At 40.9% G+C, this 20273-nt stretch overlaps 1 protein-coding gene across 1 annotated transcript in view; it reads right to left on the bottom strand.

Annotated features, from left to right (window-relative positions):
- Positions 1-19467, bottom strand: part of LOC112231715 (alpha-1D adrenergic receptor) — a 32312-nt gene extending 12845 nt beyond the window's left edge. Inside the window, exon 1 of the mRNA XM_024398441.2 lies at positions 17989-19467. Coding sequence (XP_024254209.1) covers positions 17989-18940 — 952 coding nt within the window. The 5' untranslated portion in view covers positions 18941-19467. The remainder of the gene's footprint in view (positions 1-17988) is intronic.
- Positions 19468-20273: the final 806 nt, after the last annotated feature.

Raw genomic sequence — 20273 nt, 5'->3', positions numbered from 1 at the left:
AATTGGCAAAATGACAACTGTGAGCGATGACTTCCGATTATAGTCACAAGTCATATGCTGCTTAGGAAGTGCCTGAGTTGAATTGGCTTGTTGCCTTGACACATCGCTGCTGTTGCCATGGCCACATCAGCAGCGGGAGATAATTAACTACTTTATAGTACTTTAGCTGCTTTTAGGAGATGGTGGAGTCTCTTTTATGTGGAGCTTCTCTGTCGATAAGATGTTTTGTTTTAGTCTTTTGTGAGGATATGGTTTTGAAAAGTTCAATCGTGACTGTTTAAAAGAAATCACAGAGTCCCAGCCCTACAGTGCCTTCAGAAAGTAGTCATACTCCTTGACTTATTGCACATTTTGTCTTTCAATCTGAATTAAAAAATGGATTAAATATTATATATTTTTTGCCCATCTACACACAATACTCCATAATGACCAAGTGAAAGCGCATTTATTGAAAATGAAATACAGAAAGATCTCATTTGCATAAGTATTCACACCCCTGAGTCAATACATATTAGAATCCGCTTTGGCAGAGCTTTGCACACCTGGATTGTAGAAAATCTGGTTTCTAGGTATGTCCAAACTTTTGACTGGTATTTTACCTCAACTGGTACAGTGTGCCATCCAGCCCTGGAGTTTCCCTGGACTTGGAGGCTTTAATTGCATCTAGAAGTTCCTCATCTGTAATTAGGCATCAGTGAGTCTTTCTGTATAGCTGTTAATTTTTCACTCTTCATTTAAAAGAAAATCCTTTCAATTAACTTCAGTTAGTGGAGATGGAGGAACTTAAATAAAAAAATATGCTTAAAGTAAGTTGCTTCCTCTTTCAAAATATAGTTTGTGAATCATAAATGACTCATTTATGTCATTTGTCAATTATTTCAAAGATTTTTCAAGCTCTGTCAAGTTGGTTAGTGATCATTGCTAGACAGCCATTTTCAAGCTTTGAAATAGATTTTCAAGCCCATCTAAGTCAAAACTGTAACTAGGCCACTCAGGAACATTCAAAGTCGTCTTGGTAAGCAACTCCAGTGTATATTTGGCCTTGTGTTTTAGGTTATTGTCCTGCTGAAATGTGAATTTGAATGTACTTTATTGCCTTATTGCAAAAAGGATGCATGTTTTGGAATACTTTTATTCTGTACAGGCTTCCTTCTTTTCAATCTGTCATTTAGTGTTGTGGAGTAACTACAATGTTGTTGATCTGTCCTCCATTTTCTCCTATCATAGCCATTAATATGTAACTGTTTTAAAATCATTTTGTAATCCCTGAGCGGTTTTCCTTCCTCCAACAGAGTTAGGAAGAATGCCTGTATCTTTGTAGTGACTGGGTGTATTGATACACCATCCAAAGTGTATTTAATAACTTCACTATGTTCAAAGGGATGTATTCAATGTCTGCTTTTTATTTATTTTTTACCCATCTACGAATAGGCGCCTTCCTTTGCTAGGCATTGGATAACCTCCCTGGTCTTTGTGGTTGAATCTGTATATGAAATTCACTGCTCAACTGATGGACCTTACAGATAATTGTATGTGTTGGGGTACAGAGATGAGGTAGTCATTCAAAAAATCATGTTCAACACTGTTATTGCACACAGAGTGAGTCCATGCAATTTATCTAACTTGTTAAGCAAATGTTTACAACTGAATTTATTTAAGCTTGCCACAACAAAGGGGTTGTATACTTACTGACTCAAGACATTTCTGAAAATATAATTCCACCTGGACATTATGGGGTAAAATGTGTCGGACAGTGACAAAAGTAATCGCAGTTGAATCCATTTTAAATTCAAGGCAGTAACACAGCAAAATGCAGAAAAAGTCAAGGGTGTGAATACTTTCTGAAGGCACTGTATACATCAATTAAAGCGACAAGTTGAATGCTTTGAAAAATGCAGGTTGTGAGGAGCTGATGACGTCTTAGCGGTAATATTCCTACTTCCAGGAGAATCTCTGTAACACTTAGAGCCAGCAGATATAATGCGTTATGATACAGTTATAATGCATTGTAAGACTTATAATGGCTCATACAGTACATGCGTATAAAAAGTTATAAAGCATTATAACAGCAGGCTTTAAGTTAAGTGTTACCGGATACTACTCTGCAAGTCAGCCATTTCTAATATGCAAATGAGCTGCCTGTCAATCAACTGTGGTGTAGTGTTGGGGGAGAGGATTACTTCATTGAAGACGACACTCAAAGTAAAGGTCATTGTTCTATGAATCCATGCTTTGTAATTGAAACCTTGAGTGGAGAGGGCTACAAAGGACTGTGCAGTGTTGTGTGAGTGTTGTGCAAGCTTTGACAGGCGCCACTCACTAGGGGTGAGTCACATACAGGTCTGGCTGATGGAGCTGGCTGGGCCATATGATACTTAGATACTTTGAATACAACATTGTTGTTTTTTTAGGGGGTTGATCAGCTTTAATATTGCAGATAGACTGTAGCTTCCATCAATATAATTGTCTGCATCACTTCCAATCCCCAATATATTTTTTTGCAAATATACATACATACACATACATACACATACATATATACATACATATATAAATAAATACATTTAAACATACATTCATACATATAAATACATATATAGTACATACATATATTTACATATCTTTAAAAAATATATATTTCCTTTATTACCCTCCAACCCTAATGAACAACAATGCTTAAGACATGCATTTCCAGCTTATACATACTATATACATTTTATGGATAAAGTCTATTTTATAATAGTTCTACTTTGTTTGTTTTTCACACCTTTCCTTCCTCTACCCTCAACCTCTCCCATTCTATTTCTGATGTCCATCCAGTTTGATTTCTGTTTGCCATATCTTTCAAACTGTGCTCTTTCAAAAAAGTTCTGAACCTATATACGTTTTACGAGCACAGTATGTTTTACATTACTTATCTTGTTGTTATTAGTCCCACCCTTCAGCTCCATTCAACCCCTCCCATCTATCTCTTAACACCATCCATATTGGATTTCTATTTGCCATATATTTTTTCAACTGTGCTGTGATGTTTCGCAAACGTTCTGAACCTTTCTATTCTCATTTCTCTAGAGAATGTCAATTGAAAATATTTAATTTTGTTAAAAGTATTCCTATATTATTGATCGATTGACTATGACTTTTCAGAAAGCCCAGTAGTGCTATCTACAGAGTTAGCTCCAGGTAAATGTTGTAATTCTTCAGCCATTCCTGGACCTGTGACCAAAAACAAGCTACATATGGACAGTACCAAAACAAATGATCAAATGATTCTGCCTTTTCGCAGCAAAATCTGTTGTATCCCCATATAAATGACATTCTATTGGTTGTAAGAATATTGTACAACAATTTAAATTGAGTTTAAATAGTTGAATCCGGCGTCGTTTTGCATATCAGTTCATACACCATGTGCCAGAGGGAGATGTTTAGTCCCAGGGTCCTTAGATATGGTGCTGAACGCTGAGATGTAGTCAATGCAGAGAATTCTCACATAGGTGTTCCTTTTGTCCAGGTGGCAAAGGGCAATGTGGAGTGCAATAGAGATTGATTCATCTGTGGATCTGTTGGGGCGGTATGCAAATTGGAGTGGGTCTAGGGTTACTGGGATAATGGTGTCGATGTGGGCCATGACCAGCCTTTCAAAGCACTTCATGGCTACAGATGTGAGTGCTACGGGTAGGTAGTCATTTAGCTAGGTTACCTTAGTGTTCTTTGGCACAGGGACTGTGGTGGTCTGCTTGAAACATGTTGGTATTACAGACTCAGACAGGGAGAGGTTGAAAATGTCAGTGAAGACACTTGCCAGTTGGTCAGCGCATGCTGGATTACACGTCCTGTTAATGCGTCTGGCCCTGCGGCCTTGTGAATGTTGACCTGTTTAATACATTTTCAAATTTTCAACATAACTGTGAACTCTCCTCAAACAATAGCATGATCTTCTTTCACTGTAATAGCTACTGTAAATTGGACAGTGCAGTTAGATTAACAAGAATGTAAGCTTTCTGCCCATATCAGATAGGTCTATGTCCTGGGAAATGTTCTTGTTATCTACAACCTCATGCTAATCACATTAGCCTACGTTAGCTCAACCGTCCCGCGGGGGGGCCGATCCTGTAGAGGTTAAAGGTCTTACTCACATCGGCTACGAAGAGCATGATCACACAGTCGTCCGGACAAAACTCCACCAGTCCTATTTCTGATAGAATTTATGAAGATTATACCTTTTTTTATTACATTTTTTATCAATTAGTATATTGGATTTTAACCACAATATTTGTTGTAGTATTTGTTCTGTCTTTTCTGGTTCCAAATAACGGAAAGTAATAAGTTGTAATCTGAATAAAGGGAAAAAGGCCTTTCTTGAACATAGGGTGAGACATTCTTACTAATTTGCTAGAGAACCAGCTTGGGTTTTAAGTATAACTTTTGTATGACTGAAGCCTTTAGTGAGAGGTTTAATTCTGTAATATTTTATCATTTCTGCCCTCCGAATTCATATTCATTATATAAATAGGCCCATTTAATTTTGTCTGGCTTGCCATTCCAACTAAAATTGAATATTTTTTTCTCACATAATAAAAAAAAAACAGTTTGCTAGTTTTAGGCAAGATCATTAGCAAATAGGTAAACTGGGATATGACTAAAACGTTAATCAGGGTGATTTTTACACACATATAAAGTTATATACCTTTCCATGGTAGCCATGGTAGCCATGATAGCTTATGGTAGCTTATTTATTTTTTCTAACTTTCTATTAAAATGTATTGGAGTGAGATTATTTATTTATTTCTGGATATGTATACCGGGTATATCCACATCACCATCAGACCATTTTATTGGTAAACTACATGGCAATGTAAAAGTTGTATTTTTTTGTGATCCAATACATAATATAGTACACTTCTCATAATTTGGTAATCCAGAGAAGATAGAACAATTAACTAGATCCTCTATGAGGCTGTGGAGGAATCCAAATGTTGTATTTAAAAGAATACATGAATCATCAGCATACAATGATACCTTTGTTTTTAAGCCCTGTATTTCTAAATCCCTTGATATTATTGTTGGATCTGATTTTAATAGCTAACATTTCGATGGCCATAAAAAAATAGATATGCTGATAGTGGACAACCTTGTTTTACTCCTCTTGACAGTTTAAAACTTTATGAGAAATAGCCATTATTTACGATTTTACACCTAGGGTTACTATACATGATTTTAACCCATTTTATAAGATTCTCCAAAATGGAAATGTTGTAGACATTTACACCACCATTCAAAAGATTGGGGTCACTTAGAAATGTCCTTGTTTTCCATAAAAACATGCATGAAATGAGTTGCACAAAATGAATAGGAAATACAGTCAAAATGTTGACAAGGTTATAAATAATGATTTTTAATTGAAATAATAATTGTGTCCTTCAAACTTTGCTTTCGTCAAAGAATCCTCCATTTGCAGCAATTGCAGCCTTGCCGACATTTGGCATTCTATTTGTCAATTTGTTGAGTGATTCTGAAGTGATTTCACCCCATGCTTCCTGAAGCACCTCCCACAATTTGGATTGGCTTGATGGGCACTTCTTACATACCATAAGGTCAAGCTGCTCCCACAACAGCTCAATAGGGTTGAGATCCGGTGACTGTGCTGGCCACTCAATTATAGACAGAATACCAGCTGACTGCATCTTCCCTAAATAGTTATTGCATAGTTTGGAGCTATGCTTTGGGTCATTGTCCTGTTGTAGGTGGAAATTGGCTCCAATTAAGCACCGTCCACAGGGTATGGCATGGCGTTGCAAAATGGAGTGATCGCCTTCCTTCTTCAAGATCCCCTTTACCCTGTACAAATCTCCCACTCTACCAACACCAAAGCACCCCCAGAACTTCACATTTTTTTATTTATTTTATTTTACCTTTATTTAACCAGGTAGGCAAGTTGAGAACAAGTTCTCATTTACAATTGCGACCTGGCCAAGATAAAGCAAAGCAGTTCGACAGATACAACGACACAGAGTTACACATGGAGTAAAACAAACATACAGTCAATAATACAGTATAAACAAGTCTATATACAATGTGAGCAAATGAGGTGAGAAGGGAGGTAAAGGCAAAAAAGGCCATGGTGGCAAAGTAAATACAATATAGCAAGTAAAACACTGGAATGGTAGTTTTGCAATGGAAGAATGTGCAAAGTAGAAATAAAAATAATGGGGTGCAAAGGAGCAAAATAAATAAATAAATAAAAATTAAATACAGTTGGGAAAGAGGTAGTTGTTTGGGCTAAATTATAGGTGGGCTATGTACAGGTGCAGTAATCTGTGAGCTGCTCTGACAGTTGGTGCTTAAAGCTAGTGAGGGAGATAAGTGTTTCCAGTTTCAGAGATTTTTGTAGTTCGTTCCAGTCATTGGCAGCAGAGAACTGGAAGGAGAGGCGGCCAAAGGAAGAATTGGTTTTGGGGGTGACTAGAGAGATATACCTGCTGGAGCGTGTGCTACAGGTGGGAGATGCTATGGTGACCAGCGAGCTGAGATAAGGGGGACTTTACCTAGCAGGGTCTTGTAGATGACATGGAGCCAGTGGGTTTGGCGACGAGTATGAAGCGAGGGCCAGCCAACGAGAGCGTACAGGTCGCAATGGTGGGTAGTATATGGGGCTTTGGTGATAAAACGGATTGCACTGTGATAGACTGCATCCAATTTGTTGAGTAGGGTATTGGAGGCTATTTTGTAAATGACATCGCCAAAGTCGAGGACTGGTAGGATGGTCAGTTTTACAAGGGTATGTTTGGCAGCATGAGTGAAGGATGCTTTGTTGCGAAATAGGAAGCCAATTCTAGATTTAACTTTGCCTCCACCATGCTTGAAAGATGGTGTCAAGAAACACCTTCAGCATCTTAATTTTTTCTGCGTCTCACGAATGTTCTTCTGTGTGATCCGAACACTTCAAACTTTGTCTGTCCATAACACTTTTTTCCAATCTTCCTCTGTCCAGTATCTGTGTTCTTTTGCCCATCTTAACGTTTTCTTTTTATTGGCCAGTCTGAGATATGGCTTTTTCTTTGCAACTCTGCCTAGAAGGCCAGCATCCCGAAGTCGCCTCTTCACTGTTGACGTTGTGACTGGTGTTTTGCAGGTACTATTTAATGAAGCTGCCAGTTGAGGACTTGTGAGGCATCTGTTTCTCAAACTAGACACTCTAGTGTACTTGTCTTCTTGCTCAGTTGTGCACCGGGGCCTCCCTTTCCTCTTTCTATTCTGGTTAGAGCCAGTTTGCCCTGTTCTGGGAAGGGAGTAGTACACAGTGTTGTACGAGATTTTCAGTTTCTTGGAAATTTCTCTGATGGAAAAGCCTTCATTTCTCAGAAAAATAATAGACTGATGAGTTTCAGAAGAAAGTTATTTATTTCTGGTCATTTTGAGCCTGTAATCAAACCCACAAATGCTGATGCTCCAGATACTCAAATAGTCTAAAGAAGGCCAGTTTTATTGCTTCTTTAATCAGGACAACAGTTTTCAGCTGTGCTAACATAATTGAAAAGGGTTTTCTAATGATCAATTAGCATTTTTAAATGATAAACTTGGATGAGCTAACACAACATGCCATTGGAACACAGGAGTGATGGTTGCTGATAATGGGCCTTTGTACACCTATGTAGGTATTCCATAAAAAATCTTACATTTCCAGCTACAATAGTCATGTAGAACATTAACAATGTCTACACTGTATTTCTGCTCAATTTTATATTATTTTAATGGACAAAACATTTGCTTTTCTTTCAAAAACAAGGAAATGTCAAAATGACCCCAAACTTTTGAACGGTAGTGTATATTTAAACTTCAGTCGTACTTTATCAAAAGCTTTTTCAAAGTCAAAGCGGATTTGCTGTACCTATGTTAAGTCACAAAAAAAATTCAGGTATACCTTTCTCTGTCCTAGTTAAAAGTTAAAAGTTATCATCCAACAGGCTTTAGTTACATTTCCAACATCCTCACCCACGTAGTAACTCAGTAAGAGTAATGTATATGCCAATTATCTGATGGTCCAACCGCATTCTATCCCCTATCAACACTTTTTAAAAACGTTTTGTGCCAACGAGAATGACATAAGAAAGAAGTCAAGACGACTACCTTGATTGAGCCTCCTGCCATGTGTTTCTCACTAACTTCCTGTATTTACTTACACCTTCTGTAAGCCTTTATAGGGTATGCATTTTCCAGAGAGCATTACAGGTATAGTTCAACCCCAGATGCAGAAACCAATGTGTCATTTCGTAATTTGGATGAAGGATCCATTTAAGTCTGCCTTAGGTTGTGTTCAAGGTGATAAGATGCTTGGTCCAGACTAATGACTTTGGATGTTCTATAGAGATGTGGCTGAGAAAAGCACAGGAGGACATAGTGGGACACACTCTGATTCAACATTCTCTTTTCACTCTGGCAATAGTGGCCCATTATGAATCGGAGTGAACGGATCAGTGCAACGGAGAAAGGAGTTGATTGCAAAAGTGCTTAGAAGTGCTAAGAAGCATCCTTCTCTGTACAAAAGGACAGATATCCTCTTAAGTGTAACCGTACAAAAAATTGGGCCGTACAAAAAAAATGTACGTAAGAATCATTGTTATTGCGTCTGATAGGCCTACAGCAGGTTGAAAATTGGACCAACATTGATCACTATATATATAGCCAAGGGGGAAGGGTAAAACTATGCTTACAGAGGTCGTCTATTGGTGGACACAACCTGCTAAATTGGACAAGCCCTCACAATCTGTCTTCTTTCAAATAGATGATGAGAGAAACAAATGGCAAAGCCCCTCTCGCTATTGGCCAGTCTTCTCAAGACCTATCAAGAATGTGAAATTAAAAAAAATCCCCTCAAAGATAATATCGGACAGGCCTGTTTTTCCTGAGCTAATTATTTCCTTTGGCAAAGCAGAGCTCCCCTTACCCCCTCCCACCTCTCCCCCACCACGGTTATGGGGATATTCTCAGTGGCATCATGGGAAAAAAGCACAACAACATATTAGTCATGGGGTATGTCCCAAATTGCACCCTATATATCGTACTACGTTTGACCCATATGGCTCTGGACAAAGTAATGCACTATGTTGGAAACGGGTGGTCATTTGGGACAAATCTATACAGTAGTCTCGTTTTGCTTGGAGTCAAAGGCCTCCTTCCTTACAATATCAGTGTCCTCAATAACATTTTGATAGTGGTGTTGAGGCCATCATCAGATGCCTTTGTAACAATCAGAACCGATACGTAACTACAGTTTCAGATTACGTACAACGTGTCTGTTCAGTTTGTCAAATGATTGAGTTTGGATATCTACAGAATATGGTTAGAGTTGTAATTCTAATGTTTCTAATGTGTATCCTTTATCAAGCTTTCTGTCACATTACTGTACACATTGGATACTGAATACAGTATATCACTAGTTTACCTCCTTAAGGTAGAGACATTTGGCCTCAAAATGTCTTGTTTGTTTTGTTCCTCGACTTTAACAGCACACGGCCCCGACGTTGATATTTTCTCAGTTTTAGATTAGACCTATGAACAGCACTGACATTTGGTTTATAGGAAGAAGTCAAATGTTGGGCTGACTGTAATTCCATTATTTTCTCTTGCTGTCAGACTGTCGCAGTTTCTCCACCACATTAACACTGACATTCCTACAGCGATAAGGCTCGTGTATGAAGTGTAAAACGTGATCTCTTTTGAACTGCTCTCTATTCCTAGAATTCGAGAGTCACTCAACATTTGAGTGGTGAGGTGATAACATTTGAAAGACTTTGGTAACTAAGGCTTTTTGTGTGTGTGTGTGTGTGTGTGTGTGTGTGTGTGTGTGTGTGTGTGTGTGTGTGTGTGTGTGTGTGTGTGTGTGTGTGTGTCTATATGCGTGTGCGTGTGCATATGTGTTTGTGTTTGTGTGCGTGTTTGTGTGCGTTTGTGTGCGTGTTTGTGTGCGTGTGCGTTTGTGTGTTCGGACAAATTCTGAAGCTTGTGTTCCAACACAAATAGATGTGTCATGTGGACTGGAGCCACAGAAACATAGTTATGAGCATCATCAGTGTCACATTTCTTTAGCCTAAGATAATGACAATGCCTTCAGTGGTTGCTTATTGTGGATTTATTGTTGCGCCCTTGGTCGCTGCCTTCCTCGCTCTGTGCACTATCAAGAGGTTACCAAGCCATGTTTCTCACTTCAGTCTACCAAGCCATTGCATGCAAAGGATAGCTCAGAGACATGGAGAGGAAAAGCCGAGAGGAAAGGCAGGTTTTGAGAGAGAAGGGGGGAGAGAACAAAAAAATGAGAGGGGTATTGTACGTGTGGAATGGTGCCATCTTTACCTCCTCCCTTCCCCCCCATCCTTTTTCTTCCCCCCATCCTGGCTGTTGGGCGTGTGAGGAAGAGGGGGGGGGAACCCCCCCACTCTAATGAAGTTCAATTACAGCTGTCCTAATGGCAGTGGACCGTTAAGTTCCTGGAGTCAGCGGCCTGAATACCACAATTAGAGTTACCCATCTCTCTTAATAGACTCTCTTTCGTGCCGATGAAATTTAAACATCCTTGTTTAATATTTCACTGTCTAAATAGTGCTCTTGGAATACGTAAACATAAGCACAGTGAAAGAGATATGTAACTTAAAAGTAATTGAATCAGGGTTGGGGAGCTGGGGACTGAGGGACTGGAAGTTGGAGGGCTGGAGGACTGAGAAGCTGGGAGGTTGGAAGGCTGGTGCTGGGGGGCTGGGGGGAGGCACAGCTAGCCTGGCACAAGTAGCAGAGCGTGCTGGTTGGGTCTGAGCCAACAGATGCTATCAGCCAACCAACAGCAAAGTATGCACAATAACATTCCGGGGGATTGTAGGAAATTAAATCTAAGGAACTTAAGTTGATTAGTAGGCATAGCATGTTATGTGTAGGCTTATACAAAACAAGACTGTGGTAGCTTGCTCTATATGAGAAGAATGTTACAAACAATGGTCCATTGACACGGGAATCCCCAATGGTTTTAAACACACTTTTCTGGCTAAACCTAACACCTGTGGTGCGAAAAGGATTTCCCATTAAAAGAAAGCCCTATTGCAAAGTTAGTAGCTGTCCTCTAAAAGATGCCTCCCTCTCTAAACTATATGGTGCCTGACTAAACTCCCCCATTGTTCCAAAAGCAATGCTTGCCAGAATATTGCTATTAGAATTGCCCATCTCTAAAATATTTTGTTGGTCTTGGGGGCACAGTCCATTTGTTCTATTGTTCTGTTGTTAAGAGTTTAGAACTGAGGCCAAAAAATTAAGCGCTGGGTGGAACTGGTTTTCTAATGAAGTGCTTGGAATCATTTTCCTGATACATACTGTAAACAATGGATGAGAAAGGATGATGTATAGAGAGTGTGTGTGTGTGTGTGTGTGTGTGTGTGTGTGTGTGTGTGTGTGTGTGTGTGTGTGTGTGTGTGTGTGTGTGTGTGTGTGTGTGTGTGTGTGTGTGTGTGTGTCAGTGGAGGCTCCGCCTCCGAGGAGGACCATACTCCTCAGTGAATTTCATAAAAATGAAAATGTTAAAACATTTTTAAAGTTTTCCTTTTTAGGTTAAACTATACGAAATATACTCACATCAAATAATTGATGAAAATACACTGCTTTGCAATGAAGGTCTACAGTAGCCTCAACTGCACTCAGTACGGTAGCACCATGGTGTACCCGGAGGACAGCTAGCTTCTGTCCTCTTCTGGGTATATTGACTTAAATTCAAAACCTAGGAGGCTCATGGTTCTCACCCCCTTCCATAGACTTACACAGTAATTATGACAACTTCCGGAGGACATCCTCCAACCTATCAGAGCTCTTGCAGCATGAACTGACATGTTTTCCACCCAATCAAAGGATCAGAGAATGAATGAGATAAAGGCTAGAGCTGCCGCTTTCAAGGGCGGGACTCTAACCCGGAAGCTTAAAAGAAATCCCGCTATGCCCTCCGACGAACCATCAAATAGGCAAAGTATCAATACAGAACTAAGATCGAGTCGTACTACACCGGCTCTGACGCTCGTCGGAGTGACACGAGCCTACCAGACGAGCTAAACTACTTCTATCCTCGCTTCGAGGCAAATAACACTGAAACATGCATGAAAGCACCAGCTGGAAGACTGTGTGATCACGCTCTCCGCAGCCGATGCGAGTAAGATCTTTAGACAAGGCCGCAGGTCCAAACGGATTACCAGAACGTTTACTCAGAGCATGTGCTGACCAACTAGCAAGTGTCTAGTGTCTGTAGCCATGAAGTGCTTTGAAAGGCTGGTCATGGTTCACATCAACACCATTATCCCAGAAACCCTAGACCCACTACAATCTGCATACCGCCCCAACAGATCCACAGATGATGCAGTCTCTATTGTATTGCACTCTACACTGCCCTTGCCCACCCTGACAAAAGGAACACCTATGTGAGAATGCTATTCATTGACTACAGCTCAGCGTTCAACACCATAGTGCCCTCAAAGCTCATCAATATGACGAGGACCCTGGGACTAAACACCTCACTCTGCAACTGGATCCTGGACTTCCTGACGGGCCGCCCCCAGTTGGTAAGGGTAGGTAACAATACATCCGCCATGCTGATCCTCAACATGTGGGCCCCTCAGGGGTGCGTGCTCAGTCCCCTCCTGTACTACCTGTTCACTCATGACTGCACGGACAGGCACAACTCCAACACCGTCATTAAGTTTGCTGTTTACACAACAGTGGTAGGCCTGATCACCGACAACAACGAGACAGCCTATAGGGAGGAGGTCAGAGACATTGCCGTGTGGAGCCAGGACAACAACCTCTCTCTCAGCGTGATCAAGACAAAGGAGATGATTGTGGACTGCAGGAGAAAGAGGACCGAGCACGCCCCCATTCTCATCGACGGGGCTGCAAGGGAGCAGGTTGAGAGCTTCAAGATCCTTGGTGTCCACATCACCAACAAACTAACATGGTCCAAGCACACCATGACGGTCGTGAAGCGGGCACGACAAAACCTATTCCCCCTCAGGAGACGGAAAAGATTTGGCATGGGTCCTCAGATCCTCAAAAGGTTTCTACAACTGCACCATCGAGAGCACTGGTTGCATCACTGCCTGGTATGGAAAACTGCTCGGCCTCCGACCGTAAGGCAATACAGAGGGTAGTGGGAACAGCCCAGTATATCACTGGGGCCAAGCTTCCTGCCATCCAGGACCTCTATACCAGGTGTGTCAGAGGAAGGCCCAAAACATTGTCAAAGACTCCAGCCACCCTAGTCATAGACTGTTCTCCCTGCTACCACACGGCAAGCAGTAACGTAGCACCAGGTCTAGGTCCAAGAGGCTTCTAACAGCTTCTACCCCCAAGCCATAAGACTTCTGTACCGCTAGTCAAATGGCTGCCCAGACTATTTGCATTGCCCCCCCCCCTCACACTGCCCCGCTCTGTTGTCATCTATGCATAGTCACTTTACTTAACTCTACCTACATGTACATACTACCTCAACTAACCTGTGCCCCCGCACATCGACTCTGTACCGTCACCCCGTCATTGTTATTTTTTTACTGCTGCTCTTTAATTACTTGTTACCTTTATCTCTTATTCGTATCCATATTTTTTAACTGCCCTGTCGGTTAGGGGCTTGTAAGTAAGCATTTCACTTTAAGGTCTGAACCTTTCGTATTCGGCGCATGTGACTAATAAGATTTGATTTGATTTGAATCTAGTACTGAAAGAATAAGCTACTGCTAGCTAGCACTGCAGTGCATAACATGTGGTGAGTAGTTGACTCAGAGAGAGAGAAACACAATAGTTGACCAGTTTTGAACACATACATTACATTTCTTCCAAAATAAAGAAGAAGCAAGAGACAGAGAGAGATTTAATCTTTTCTATTTATTTTTCATTTTCAATTTCAATTACTTTGCAAGCTAATGCAGCTAGCTAGTTTAACCTACTCAAAGACCCTGCTCAAACAGAGGGATGCTATATTAGAATTTTCTCAGTCTGCTACGTTTATCTTCCAAAGACAATAGCGGTCATCTCCGTACGTTTACTGTAGGGGCAAAAATAAAAACCTCACAATTCCAGATATAAAAAAAATGTTACTGCCGGCAACCTTCTCATAATAATTATGCACTTGGAGGAAACTTGGCACCATCCCTATGGTGAAGCATGATGGTGGCATCATCATGCTGCAGGGAGGTTTTTCAGCGGCAGGGACTGGGAGACTAGTCAGGATCGAGGGAACGATGAATAGAGAAAAGTATCAAGAGATCCTTGATGAAAACTTGCTCCAGAGCGCTCAGGACCTCAGACTGGGGTGGTTTACTTTCCAACAGGACAACAACCCTAAGCACGCAGCCAAGACAACGTGGAATTTACTTTGGGGAAAAGTCTCTAAATGTCATTGAGTGGCCCAGCCAGAACCCGGACTTTAAACCAGATCGAACATCTCTGGAGAGACTTGAAAATAGCTGGGCAGCGACGCTCCCCATCCAACCTGACAGATTTTGAGAGGATCTGCAGAGAAGAATGGGAGAAACTCCCCAAATACAGGTGTGCCACGCTTGTAGCGTCCTACCGAAGAAGACTTGAGGCTGTAATCGCTGCCAAAGGTGCTTTAACAAAGTGCTGACTAAAGGGTCTGAATACTTATGTAAATGTGATATTTATGTTTTGTGGGGGGGATACATTTGCAAAAATGTTTAAAAACCTGTTTTTGCTATGTCATTATGGGGTATTGTGTGTAGATTGATGAGGGGGAACAACTATTTAATCCATTCTAAAATAAGGCTGTAGCATTACAAAATGTGGAAAAAGTGTGGTCTGAATACTTTCCGAATGCACTGTATATCCATAAAAATTATGCTGGCTAATTCATGATTTTGACTGGCTGAGAAATGCTGCCTGCCTGTCTATCTCGTCCCGACTCCCGACACGTTCATTACTATGGGGCAGCTGGAGATCGAATTTGAATATTGAAGCAGTGTTGCAAATGTAATAGACAGACAACAAGGTTCATACAAATTTCCGACATTGAAAACTAAATGTTAGTCTAAAAGATATGTGAGATAATGTCTACATGCTTTTTATAGTGGAGATCAAATTCATACATTCCCTGGCAGGTCTGATGAGACAATGGATTAAGCAGTCAGATGGAACAGAGTAAATAGGCTTTAGATTTTAGATTTTAGGTCTTAGATTTTGCCGGTGTGTTGTGGATTGGAGTCCACAAGCGAAGTGAAAAGGTAAGAAGAGGAGAGCGCATAGATGCGAGAAGGAATACAACGTGGCTGCTATGAAAGGGAACTGTGTTTACGTGTGATCAGGGGTGTATTCATTTAGCAAAATTCAGTTGAAAAATGTTTCTTAAACAGAAGCAAACAGAACGAAACGGGGACAAACTTTCCTGAATTTGTCCGATAGAAACACTCTGTTTGCAACTGTTGGACTAATGATTACACCCTAGATGAGCTAGATGCAGGCTAGTGTGCAAGGCAGTATTGAATGCGTCACTGTCTGTCCATGTGTCACTTTCTGTCACCTTAAAATGTTCTCTCGACCAGTGTGCACCTACGTTGTAAACTTTCATTCCTAGGCTAGTTTGTAGCAACCTCATGATGGGTATAGGGAAAATTTGAGTATCATGTAGAAACCTAAACCTATCAATGTTGCATTGGGTGAACGGAATGTGAATGACAGCCATCCAATATGCTGTAAGAGAAATAAGGCCATGCTCATGAAAAGAAAGGTGTGTCCTCCCTCATCTTAAATGGCACTGACCGCCATTTGTGTGTACAATGTGTGTCTTTCTTACTTAACATCACACTGGGCAGAGACGCCAGATCAAAATCTAGTTAAGATTTTTTTTTAAACATTTATTTAACCTTTATTTAATTAGGCAAGTCAGTTAAACAACAAATATGTATTTACAATGACGGCCTACCCCAGTCGATCCTACGGGACTCCCAACAACAGCCAGATGTGATACAGCCTGGATTTGAACCAGGGACTGTAGTGACACCCCTTGCATTGAGATGCAGTGCCTTTATACCACTGCGCCACTCAGTTCTCAACTAATGTGAATTCAACAAAAAATGTCACCATGTCATTGGATTTCGGTAAAAATTTGGGTGAAAAAAACATGAAATGCTTTTAAGTTGATCCAATCAGTTTTCCATGTTGAATCAATGTCATCACATCATTTTGTGGGGTTGAAATGGCGTGGAAACAATGTTGATTCTACTAGTTTTTGCCCAGTGGGATGTTATCCTAAATGGCTCCGCTATTCCCCAGTCTTTCCCATTGATGCTCCTAATAAAACCTATTACCTGTGACATAATCAGTGGCATTTGATTTCCTCCTGTTATGCCTCTCATCTCTACGCCTGACCCCATTTCACCATTAAAGCACCGTTCTATTCGTTACCATTTTATTGACCGTCTGCTGCTCTGTGAACAAGTCACCTGTTTGTTTCTCAAAGCATCATCAGCCAAAGGTTCTAGCACTTACTCTTACACATTGCTTTTTTTGCTGTTTGATTATCTGTATAGTATATAGTGTTGTGTATCTATGCGTTGCGTTTTTACACCTTCTACTCCCTTTCGACTCCCTTTTCTATTGAGCTGTTGTTGTAGATAAATTCACTGTAAAAAAAACAACAACAACACAACTCGAGTTATTTCAACGAATTATTATTAAGTAACTTGTTGCACAGCCTTTTTTCTGTTTACTCAAGTTTTCCGCTCAAGTGTTACCTGAACAAAAATAATTGAGTTGGTCCAAACCAAGCTCCAACTTGGGAAAACGTTGTCAAACATTCGGTCAATTTAAAATGACGTTTGCTCAACTCATACCTTCATTCGACTAGAAACTACTATTTGGGAATCTTAACTAAAAATGGTTGTGCAACTGATTACTCACAGCTTATAACATGAAATCTTTTCAATTTAGTTGATTTAAATGGTGCATGTTCATTTATATAGTAATTATGATTCAACATGTCCTCACAACCGCTTGGTTCATGACATGCCCATCTTCCTGCTACACCACCATGTCTGTGTCAGCTGTCAGTTCATCTGACTATTCTCTCATCATTGATTTCATTTACTTCTTAACGCAATTTTAGTTTTTCTGTATAGTTGTCTAATGTTGGTGGGGCATATTATATATTTGAATGTGACTTCTTAATCACTATGATAAATAACATCGTTTTTCTTGAGTGTACTTTTATGTCAGGACAGAATTACAATGGCTTGTTTTTGCTCTTCAACATACTGCTACAAAACAGTAGGGCTTTAAGCACAACTGATGACGCCATTGAATGATATTTTATGTCTATGGACTGTGAACAATAAATCGATGAATTGCACATGTATATGCAATATCGGACTTGAAGTTATGTTTGATGATGCCGGATGCCACAATTAGAACTATCCATGATTGATTTAAGTACAGTATTACAGAGCATATGTCGTGCGTAATTGTGAGTAATTGTGATCTTCCAGAGACAATAGTGGTCATCTCTGTACGTGTACAGTAGGGGCAAAAAATAAAACCCAAAACTTCACAATTCCAGATATCAAAAGATTGTATTGTATTGGCAGTTTACACGCTGCCCGCAACCTTCTCATAATAATTATGCTCTTGGAGGAATTTTAAACATCCTTGTTTCATGTTTCATGTTCTAAATAGTGCACTTAAATATGTAAACATAAGCACAGTGAACAAGATATAACTTCAAAGTAATTTAATCGTATTTGAGTAATATGGACACGTTGGATCGGCTCCATCCAGGCAGCATTGAAGTGAACACTCGTCAATCATTACAGGGAATCCTACTGATTACACACGCGAGCGCGCACACATATCTGCAGATTCTGGGACACATATTTTACATACGGTTAAAAAAAACACAGAACCAATTCAACTGTAGCCTCAATACATTGCAATTTAAATGTTGATAATCAATCCAACACTTACCCAGTGGTAAAACAAAGAAAAACGGTAGCCAACACAGGATGAACATCCCGACGACAATCGCCAGGGTTTTGGCAGCCTTCTTCTCCCGGGAGAACTTCATTAAGCGCACGGACAGCGAACTCCGGAACGGGTGGTTTTTACTCTTGGAAGTATCCTCCAGCATGCTCCGACAGTGTATCCTAAGCACCACTTCTATCGACTTATTTCTTTCCCGTTTGACCCCCGCTTCTAAACTCTTGGTAGTCCTCCGGGCCACCACGTAGACCCTGAAATACATCACTAGGATGACCATAAGCGGGAGGTAGAAGGAAAAGAGCGAGGAGAATAGGGCATAGCCCGGTTCTTCGGTGATGCTGCAGACGCTCTCGTCGGTCGGCGGCGGTTCCTTCCATCCCAGCAGCGGTCCTATGGAGATGACCATGGAGGAGACCCAGACCAACACCAGAATGACGGCGGCTTTCTTCTCCGTCATGATGGTGGGGTATTTGAGGCAGTGTTTGACCCCGATGTACCTGTCTATGGAGATGATGCAGAGGCTGAGGATGGACGCGGTGCAGCAGAGAACATCCACCGCTGCCCATACGTTGCAGAAGATCCGGCCGAACACCCAGCATCCTAGCACTTCCAAAGACGCGGAGAAAGGAAGCACAATAATGCTCAATAGCAAGTCCGCTATGGCCAGGTTGACTATAAAGAAGTTCGTGACGGTCTGTAAGTGTCTATTGCATAGCACCGAGAGGATAACCAAAATGTTCCCAACGATAGCCACCAAGATGAACACGGATAGAAAGACCCCGACCGCAATGACCTGGGGGTCCAGTGTGATGTTCTTGCAGCTGGTGGAGTTGGTGCTGTTGTCTGTGAATAAGATTTGGTCCAGGAAAGATTCGTTGAGAGCTTTTTCAAAATATATTCCGTCATTGCTTTCGTTCATCAAATTAGAATATGTCATTTTGAAACTCCATAAAGAAAACTTTATAGTTGGATCCCAAGGCAAAACAAAGTGGTATTCGTAATGTTTATTTTGTTGTTCAGTGTTGTTTGTTTCCGATATTAAAAGAAAACGACATGAAATGGAACATTCTTCTCACATATGTGAATTGTCTTCAATTTATGAAAAGCTCCATTGGTATCTAGATTGTTTCATCTATTAAATGGGTATTTTTTTCCCCAACAACAAAATAAAACTGATGCGCAATAACAGCACCTTCCCTCTGTCTGAAAATGCAGGATCAACTATTCCTTCTTTTTTTTAAACTGAAGACTGCTCCAGCCTAGGATATTCTTGGAGTTCTTTGAGGTAGCAAAAATGTCACAAAATCTCAAATGAAGTATCAGTAAATATATTTTTGTAGCTCAATAGCACCGGATGGTCCGATTCTATTCCACTGGCGGCATTCTTTTAGTGAGAAGTCCAAACCAAACCACAGAGTCGCAGCCTGCCTAGGACCCCAGCATCTGAGCCCTGCGCTCCTCCCTAAGCAAGTGGATTAAGTGAGGCGTCGCATAATAACTGCGACGCCACAAGAGGGAGTCGCGCCCGTATCTACACACTCAACAGGCATTCCAGTGTAGCCAATAGTGTATAGATTTGACCCATACGTAATATTCAGTTGATGTTTAGACTACTTCAGTATTACATCACTGACGTATACAACCCGAAGCCAGACTACATGCAAACTAAACCCTTCAGTATAATATAATACACTACATCTCATTCAAAAACATGGGCATTAATATGGAGTTGGTCTGCCCTTTGCTGCTATAACAGCCTCCACTCTCCTGCGGGGACTTGCTTCCATTCAGGCACAAGGGCATTAGCGAGGTCGGGCACTGATGTTGGGAGATTAGGCCTGGCTCGCAGTCGGCATTCCAATTCATCCCAAAGGTGTTCGATGGGGTTGAAGTCAGGGCTCTGTGCAGGCCAGTGAAGTTATTTCACACTGATCTCAACAAACCATTTCTGTACGGACCTCGCTTTGTGCACAGGGTCTTTGTCATGCTGAAACAGGAAAGGGCCTTCCCCAAACTGTTGCCACAAAGTTAGAAGCACATAATCGTCTAGAATGTCATTGTATGCTGTAGCGTTAGGATTTCCCTTCACTGGAACTAAGAGGCCTAGCCTGAAAACAGCCCCAGACCATTCCTCTTCCATCAAATTTTACAGTTGGCACTATACATTGGGGCAGGTAGCGTTCTCCTGGCATCCGCCAAACCCAGATTAATCCGTTGGACAGCCAGATGGTGAAGCGTGATTCATCACTCCAGAGAACACGTTTCCACTG

This window comes from Oncorhynchus tshawytscha, linkage group LG34, assembly GCF_018296145.1.
Source record: "Oncorhynchus tshawytscha isolate Ot180627B linkage group LG34, Otsh_v2.0, whole genome shotgun sequence".
In the NCBI taxonomy this organism is placed as follows: Eukaryota; Metazoa; Chordata; class Actinopteri; order Salmoniformes; family Salmonidae; genus Oncorhynchus; species Oncorhynchus tshawytscha.
Note: the sequence above shows the minus strand (reverse complement) of the source record. Positions and strands in the feature narration are given on the sequence as shown.